The 9,308-nt window shown below is 40.6% G+C and overlaps 1 protein-coding gene across 1 annotated transcript; it reads left to right on the top strand.

Moving 5' to 3' along the window:
• The first annotated feature begins 3,990 nt into the window (after positions 1-3,990).
• Positions 3,991-4,401, top strand: LOC106331088 (uncharacterized mitochondrial protein AtMg00310-like). The gene has a single exon (XM_013769434.1). It carries the CDS (start codon positions 3,991-3,993, stop codon positions 4,399-4,401), a length of 411 nt encoding a protein of 136 aa, XP_013624888.1.
• The last annotated feature ends 4,907 nt before the right edge of the window (positions 4,402-9,308 follow it).

The following is a 9,308-nucleotide window of genomic DNA, read 5'->3' as shown; positions in this document are numbered from 1 at the left end:
AGGTTAATTTTCAAAACATTTAGATTTTAGTTTACAGATTAAGTTAGTGTTAGTGTTTAAGTTTCGTGTTTAGTGGGTTAGAGTTTAAGTTAATGGTTTAGGGTTTAGGGTTAAGATTTGGACATCAATTTGTACATTGACCATCTATACTAAACATAATTTGTGGTAATTATGATTTATGACTATATGAAAAAATTGATTTAATTAAACTTATAATATTCAATTTAAAATAAATGATTTACCATATAAGTAGATTTGATTAAGGATTAAGTTCAAAATTTAGATTTTGTATTTAAAGTTTAGGGTTAGTTTGGGGTTAAGTTCAGGTTTTGAAGTACACCAAAATCCATATAACAAAACTCTAATTATCACTTTATCCTTTAATTTTGCACTCAAAAATAAATTAAAATACAAATATTTTTCAATCTAAAAGTACATATTTTTTTAAAAAAATACATATATTAAAATCCATTTTTATTGCATAAATTATCTTTCTTTTCTTTTTGTGACAGATTGCTTAAATGATCTAAAATACATAAAAAAACTATTACATTAACTAAAACAAGTCTTACATGACATCAAAGTTTTAACAACATATAGAACTAACATATACATCTTCGAAATATACAGCAACTGCCAATGCGTCCTCTTGTTGCATTAGCTCATGTCTCACTTCAATACATACCCAAGTCAGACAGCTGAGCAAGTAGGATTACTTTGATTTCATATCCAACTCGAGACCAGCAAAGACCAAACTTTGCTTCATAACATTTTGGGCATCCTCTTCGGTAGGGAACCAAGGCAACATTAAAAAGCACTCTCGTCTCTGCTACATGACGAGGCATCCTCACACTATTAACCTGAAAAGAAAACACATACATATCTCATACACATGTATAACCAGTCATTCTAACTATACTCCAAACAAAATTGAAAAAATCAATCAGTAGCGGATTACCTTTCCATACTGACTGAAGAAGGCTTCCACGTCTTCCCTCTTAACATCATACGAGAATGGTGAAACGGCTACAGTTTTAGCATTAAGTTGTTCAATCAAATCTTATATCTTCAACAATTTTGTACCCCTACCAACCTTTTTCCATGTGTAATCAAACCTAAAAGCAAAAGTGATCAATAAACTGAATAAGTTATATTAAGAAAGCTCGTAAATTTGAATACAAAAGACATGTCTCAGTGTAGCTAACACTTCACTATGGACAGGAACAAGAAAGAGTCAATCTTTCCTCTGCATACCATCACTAGCGACGCTAGTCTAGCGTTGATACCAAGAGCAGGCTCAGGAAGCTCAGACCATTATCAATCATCTTTTTGAGAAACAAACAAAGTCTTTAACTGAAAAAGGCCATAACTTTAGGAACACAAACCCTAAACCCATATCATCTAATCAATCATATGAATCAGTATCAAGAGAGAGAGAGAGAGAGAGAGAGAGAGAGAGATTACGACAGAGATGAGAAACTGATGGAGACGAGGTGAAAACGGAGATGCAGTGGAGATGGGGGACGACTGAGACCGTCGCGAATCGCCGTCACGTTCCACGAATCACCACCATCCTGCTTCTTCTTCTTCCTCTCTCGGTGGTGGCGGTAGTGGTGAAACTGAGATTGAAAGAGATAGAGGAGAGATAAAGATCAGAGAGGTAGAGATGGCGAGAGAGTTAAAGATTGAAGAGATTGAGATTGAGAGAGAAGTTCTCAATATCCATCCTCACCGTTGGATAAGATTTTATGGATGGCAGAGATTAAAAGTTAGTTATCCTCACCAAAATATATCAATCAATAAAAAATAAGACAGATGAAACTGTATTTTGATATAAATTTAGAGAGGGAAAAATAGTGTTAGAGAGAAAATGTAAGTTTAGGTTCCCACTTACTAAAACTCTATCGTAGCATTTATCTAATGCTATTATATAATACAGAACTTTCAAACTCATCTACGGCAGCAGTTCAGTAAAACGAGGTATAATAATATGCTATCAATGTAGACTTTTTTTGTAGTGTATGGCGTAAAATTGTAAACTCCAAGAAATACGTTACTCAGGGAACTGTCTTTCTTGGGGGAGGTTGGAGAGAGACAGGTTGGGTTCAGTGTAGACTGGATCGAAGCTTTGGCAATAGTGAATGGTTTACACTCTTCCCACGGGTTAAGATGGAGTATCTCGACATGTTTGGCTCTGATCATCGGCCAATAAGAATATGTTTTGCTCACGAAGCTTTTGGCTCTCACAGTAGTAGATTATTCTTTGATAAGCGGATGATGAAGAGAAAAGGGTTTGAAGACATCGTAAAGCAGAATTGGGGTGTGATCTCAGGAGACACAAGCAATATAATGACAAGAATAATTCGTTGTAAGCGAGGCATCAAGCGATGGAAGAGGCAAGCGGACCTCAATTCACGGAATAGAATTATTCGTCTCAAGGTTGTCTTCGAGAGAGAGGTCTCAAAGACGAACCCCTCCTTTCAAGTGATGAAACGCCTCAAACAAGATCTTGCTTCAGCCTACCATGAGGAAGAAATCTACTGGAGACAGAAGTGTCGTGAAGAATGGCTTAGAGAAGGTGACCGTAACACTAATTTCTTTGAGGATTGTGTTAAGGGAAAGAGGATGCAAAACAGAATCTTAATGCTCCTAGACGAGTGGGGGCAGGAGAATTGGTTCCAAAGGCAACATTGCTGTGGAATTTTTTCGAGACTTGTTCAGAAGCTCGGATCCTTTTGATTTGGAGACATTGTTTACGGGTTTCAGTAGCAGAGTGACTGATGATATGAATGTGAAGCTTACTGCTCCGGTTTTAGCTGAGGAAATCCGAGCTGCAACATTCTCTGTAAAAGGTAGCAGTGTGCCGCGTGAGGATGGTCTAACTGGTGCTTTTTATCAAAAATATTGGCACATAATTGGTCATGGTTTGACTAGTGAGATACAAGATTTTTTCAGGACGTCAGTGATGCCAGAAGGGTGGAATCATACTTTGATAAGTTTACTTCTAAAGATTACCAAACCAACCAAAATTCAAGATATGAGGCCAATCAGTCTTTGCTCGGTTCAGTACAAAGTGATATCAAAAATCCTTTGTAACCGCTTGAAGAAAGTACTTCCTCAGATTATCTCAGAGACTCAAGGTGCATTTGTCTCAGGAACACTTATCTCTGACAATACTTTGATTGCCCATGAGATGGTACATGGCCTCAAAACCAATACCAAAGTCTCTGAAGAATGCATGGCGATCAAAACTGACATGTCAAAAGCCTATGATCGGGTTGAGTGGAATTTTCTCGAGGTGCTGTTGGAGAAAATTGGTTTCGACAGAAGATGGGTGTGTTGGATTATGGCATGTGTTACTTCAGTCACATTCTCGGTCTTGTTAAACGGGAACACTCATGGGTTCATCAAGCCTGAACGAGGCATTCGGCAAGGAGACCCTTTATCTCCATTTCTGTTTATACTCTGTGCAGAAGCTTTAGTTAATTCTCTAAACAATGATGAAGCTACTGGGCACATCCAAGGGATTAAACTATCTACGGCTTGCCCTTCTGTTCACCATTTATTATTCGCAGATGACAGCTTGCTTCTGTGTAATGCAAACTCAAGGGAAGCAACTGAGATATTGGAATGCCTTAAAGGTTATGGTGAAGCTTCTCTCCAGGTTGTCAATCTTCAGAAGTCATCAATAATATTTGGAGCAAAGGTTCCGTAAAGTGTCAAAGCGGAAGTCAAGAACATCTTAGCATCGATCAAGAAGGAGGAGAAGGTTCTTATTTAGGGCTGCCAGAATGCTTTAGCGGTTCGAAAAGGAAGCTCTTGAGTTTTATCAGAGAGAAACTACATTGGAGATTAAATGGTTGGTTCTTAAAATCACTCTCTCACGGAGGCAAAGAAATCCTATTAAAATCAGTAGTGCTTGCTCTCTCGGTATTTGCAATGTCTTGCTTTAAATTGCCAAAAGATTTATACTCCAAGCTAACAAGTGCAATGATTGAGTTTTGGTGGAGTAATAGTACCAACAAGAAGAAGATATCATGGGTTGCTTTGCAGAAGTTATGCAAAGATAAGGAGTTGGGGGGATTGGGTTTTAAAGACATCGAGAAGTTTAACCAAGCGTTACTTGCGAAGCAAGCTTGGAGAGTGTGGAAAAATCCGGAATCACTCTTGGCTAGGATCTTACAGCACAGGTACTTCCCACGGTACTCTTTTCTCGAATGCGGTATCGGTACCAGGCCATCATATGCTTGGCGTAGTATTCAACATGGAAGAGAACTTTCAAGCAAGGATTGGTGCATAAGCTTGGGAATCGTACAAGCACAAAAGCTTGGACTGTGTGTTGGATCATCGACAAAATTCATAGAGCTCCACGGTATAGACAAGACGCCATTGTCGATTTGACTATATCAGCTGAGGATCTGATTGACACTGTGTCAAAAAGATGGAACGTGACATGAGTCAGACAACTCTTTGAAGAAGAAGATGCTAGGACAATCCTCAATACTCGTTTCAATGTACAAGCAGACGATTCCTTGGTCTGAGGTTTCTCGAGAAATGGGTGTTATGACTCCAAGAGTGGTTATAAACTGCTTGAAACCATACAAGGTTTGCGATCCCTTGATAGTAAGCCCCTTCCTCCTCTAGAGAAAAAGTTGTGGAGTGATCTCTGGAAAACAAAGACCTCTCCGAAGCTTCGACACTTTCTATGGCGAGCTCTGTCTGGCGCTCTTGCAGTTAAACAAAGACTTAGATCAAGGGGTCTTAATTTGGACACAACTTGTCCTCTCTGTGGAGTCCATCAGGAGACTATCTGCCATGTGATATTCACTTGTGATGTGGCAAAGGAAACATGGGCGCGTGCTCAGATTCCACATCCAGCGGCAGGGTTTTCTAATAACTAGGTTCTCTTGAATCTGTATCATCTGCTCTCAATCAGTAAAAATCATAGAATTGGACAAGCTGAGAGATTACGATTCCCTTGGATCCTCTGGCACTTATGGAAAGCAAGGAACAGCTTTTGTGAACAGGAAAGAATCTCATCTGATAACATCTTCTCCAAAGCTGCAGAGGAAGCCACCATTTGGTGTAATCTGATCCAAGAGGAACAGAAGGAAAAAGATTTAGTACATGGGGATCCAAACATGCTAGCTTGGCGAAAACCGCCCATGGGTTTCGTAAAATGTAACATAGGAAGCTCACGGACAGCTAGTGAAGAACCCTAAGACCGGCTCACTCGACTGGATCTGGTTTGGATATGAACTCCGGATGGAGAACTGAATGGATTGAAGGGTCGCACGAAGGTTGCGGAAGGCCTCCGATATTCCCGACTTCAATTGGTGCTTGATATGACTCACAAGTCCACCAAAAGAAGAATCTCGAACCGTTGCTTGATATGACTCACAAGACCAACGGATTTGAGAGATGTTTGCTTGGATATGACTCACCAAGAAACAAGACAAGTTCTAAACAAAGAACAAAGAGTTTAACTCAAAAGCTTTAGACAAAATCGATTGGCTTTATTCAATAGAAGAGATTACATACTTATAGAGTTTTGTAGTCAAAGACAATAAATAGAAATGTAGGAAAACAAGACATAGAAAATATAAATTGAACTAGATCTGGTCAAGGCACGGAAAATGGAGAAGACTAGTCAAAGTGACCATTTGGCTCCTGTCCAGATATATCCGAGCTAGCTGAGTCCAAGGCGGAAAGGATCAGCACATGGACGGGACAATCAGCAAGGACCGCGGGACGTTCTGATCGGACAAGTTACGTTCCAACATAGCACAAGTCTTCTAAGCTTAAGGATCTTTGCCTTAGAAAAATATCCAAAAGAGAAGTCCATAATCGGATCGAACAAGGAAGAGAGATCATCAGTACAGTCGCCGACACATGCGGTACGAGCCAAACGAGCCAAAAGAGACTAGCAATGGTCTGGATCGGAGTTGGCTCGTCCTAAGTGGATTATGGCTTGACCATCAGCCTTAGCCTGTCGAGTTGGCCGGGAAAGACGAGCTTCAGTTCGGTCAGTTCGATGGTCTGGTAGTGGATCTGGTCGAATCTCTAATCCGGACGTTCGCGAGTTGATCCGGTACACGAACCGATCGGTCTGTCTGGTCTGATCGGAAGAGTGAACCTCAACTGGGACGTCCTGATATTCATGCTGTTCTGATTCGTTGGACTGGTCCATGGACTGGGGCACATCATTCCCTCCTTCTTTAAAAGGATTTGTCCACAAATCTGGATCATCTTGTAAGTCAAGATGATAAGCATTGTCACTGATCTTTCTAAGGATCTGGAATGGACCATCGACCCGAGGCATAAGTTTAGACTTTCTTTCTTCCGAAAACCGTTCTTTCCTTAAGTGAACCCAAACAAGATCACCCTCTTTAAAGATCACCTCCTTTCTTTTCTTGTTGGCATATCTTTTGTACCCTTCAGTTTTGGCTTAAATGTTGGCACGAACCTGCTCATGTAACTTATTGATGGTGTCCGCTTTCCTCTTGCCATCTGTGCTAACTATTTCACTCAAAGGTAAAGGTAAAAGATCAAGTGGAGATAAAGGATTAAAGGCATAAACGACTTCAAAAGGTGAGAACTTAGTAGCATAATGCATAGCATGATTGTAAGCAAACTCAACATGAGGCAAACATTCTTCCCAAAGCTTAAGGTTTTTCTTAACCAATGATCTAAGCAATGCAGACAAATTTCTATTCACTACTTCAGTTTGACCATCAGTTTGTGGGTGACAAGTCGTAGAAAACATCAATCTTGTTCCTAATTTAGACCACAAAGTTTTCCAGAAATAACTAAGGAACTTGGCATCACGATCAGAGACAATGGTCTTAGGCATTCCATGAAAGCTAACAATTTCCCTAAAGAACAATTCAGCAACTTGCACAGCATCATCAGTCTTATGACATGGAATGAAATGAGCCATTTTCGAAAATCTACCAACAACCACAAAGATGGAGTCTCAGCCAGATTTAGTCCTAGGCAAACCAAGAACAAAATCCATAGAAATATCTACCCAAGGATGAGAAGGAATGGGTAGAGCCGAATACAAACCGTGATTGGACGCCTTGGTTTTGGATTTCTTGCAGATCACACATCGACCACAAATTCTCTAAACGTCCTTCATTAAGCTTGGCCAGTAGAAGTGATCATAGACCGTCTTGTATGTCTTCTTGACTCCAAAATGTCCCATAAGACCTCCTCCATGAGATTCCCTGAGAAACAACTTCCTCAAAGAACATTGGGGGTACACACAAACGGTTATCAAAGAACAAAAATCCAGAATTTTGAAAGTACTTTCTGTAAGCCACTTTGGAACATTTTTGAAATATTTCTTTGAAATCCGGATCAGTCTCATACAAGTCTTTGATAAATTCAAAACCAAGCAGTTTCATTTCAAGGGCTGAAAGAAGAGTATACCTTCGGGACAAGGCATCAACCACTACATTGTCCTTACCTTGCTTGTACTTGATGACATAAGGAAATGTCTCAATGAACTCAACCCAACGTGCATGTCTCTTGTTCAGCTTCTGTTGGCCCTTAAGATGTTTCAAGGACTGGTGGTCCGTGTGGATAACAAACTCCTTAGGCCAAAGATAGTGTTGCCAAGTTTGTAGAGCTCTCACCAAAGCATATAGCTCCTGGTCGTAGGTGGGGTAGTTGAGTGTGGCGCCTCCAAGTTTCTCACTGAAGTAAGCAATGGTTTCCTATCTTGCATCAAGACAGCACCAATTCCAACTCCGGAAGCATCACATTCAATCTCAAAGGTTTTAGAAAAATCAGGAAGTACAAGTAAAGGAGCATGAGTCAACTTCCCTTTTAGCATCTGAAAGGCTTCTTCTTGGGCTTGTTCCCATTTGAATCCGACATTCTTCTTGATCACTTCAGTCAGAGGAGCAGCAATGGAACTGAAGTCTGGAACAAATCGCCTATAGAAACCGGCAAGGCCATGAAAGCTCCTTACCTCGCCCACGGTCGTTGGACTCGGCCAGTCCCTATGGCTTTGATTTTCTCCTCGTCCACTCTAAGTCCATCAGCACCTACAACAAAACCTAAGAACACCACGTGATCTGTTCCAAAAGAGCATTTACCAAGATTGGCAAAGAGTTTTTCTTTTCTAAGAACTTCAAGAACATATTCTAGATGCATCTTATGATCTTCAATGTTTTTGCTATAGATAAGAATGTCATCAAAGTAGACAACAACAAAATGACCAATGAATGATCTTAAGACATGATTCATCAAACGCATAAAAGTGCTAGGTGCATTAGTAAGACCAAATGGCATGACAAGCCATTCATACAATCCTAACTTTGTTTTAAACGCAATTTTCCATTCATCACCCTCTTTCATCCTAATTTGGTAATAGCCACTTTTCAAATCAATTTTAGAGAAAACACATGACCCATGCAACTCATCAAGCATGTCGTCTAGCCTAGGAATGGGATGCATATACTTTACCGTGATGTTGTTAATGGCACGACAGTCCACACACATACGCCAAGAGCCATCCTTTTTGGGAACAAGAAGAACAGGAACGGCACAAGGACTGAGGCTCTCTCGGATGTAGCCTTTCTTAAGAAGGTCACCAATCTGCTTCTGAAGTTTCTTGGTCTCCACCGGATTGGTACGGTAAGCTGGTCGGTTTAGTAGAGACGCACCTGGCACAAAGTCTATCTGATGTTCAATGCCTCGTACGGGTGGCAATCCTTTAGGATTCTCATCTGGAAAAACATCAGAATACTCCTGCAAAACATCTAGAAGTTCACTCGGAATCTCCGGTGCAAGGTCAGAATGAGAAGCCATAAGAGATTCTTTGTACACAAGTAAAAGAAATGGTTTTTGAGAGTAAAAAGATTTCTTGACCTGACTTGGCTTGATATAGAAATTGGAGTTCCATTGGGATGTTTCAGGTTCATCTGGCTTGGGTTCTTTGTCACGGCTCCTCTTGAGTTGGACCTGATCTTGATGGACCTCCAAAGGTATCAAAAGAACCAGCGTGATCTTCTTTCCTTTATGGTCAAAGGAGTGTCGGCTTGTAAAGCCATCATGCACGGCCCTTTTATCAAATTCCCATGGCCTGCCCAAGAGAATGGGGCATGCGTCCATAGGAAGAACATTGCAAACGACCTCGTCCTCATATCGGCCAATGGTGATGGGGACGATAACTTGTTCTTTTACATACTGTTCTCCGGCCTCGTTTAGCCATTCCAACCTGAAAGGACGAGAGAGAGGCCGAGTAGCAAGCCCTAGTTTCCTGACAAGAGTGTCACTAGCAACATTAGTACAACTCC

This window comes from Brassica oleracea, chromosome C3 (assembly GCF_000695525.1).
Source record: "Brassica oleracea var. oleracea cultivar TO1000 chromosome C3, BOL, whole genome shotgun sequence".
In the NCBI taxonomy this organism is placed as follows: domain Eukaryota; kingdom Viridiplantae; phylum Streptophyta; class Magnoliopsida; order Brassicales; family Brassicaceae; genus Brassica; species Brassica oleracea.
This window is presented reverse-complemented; position numbering and strand designations above follow the sequence as displayed.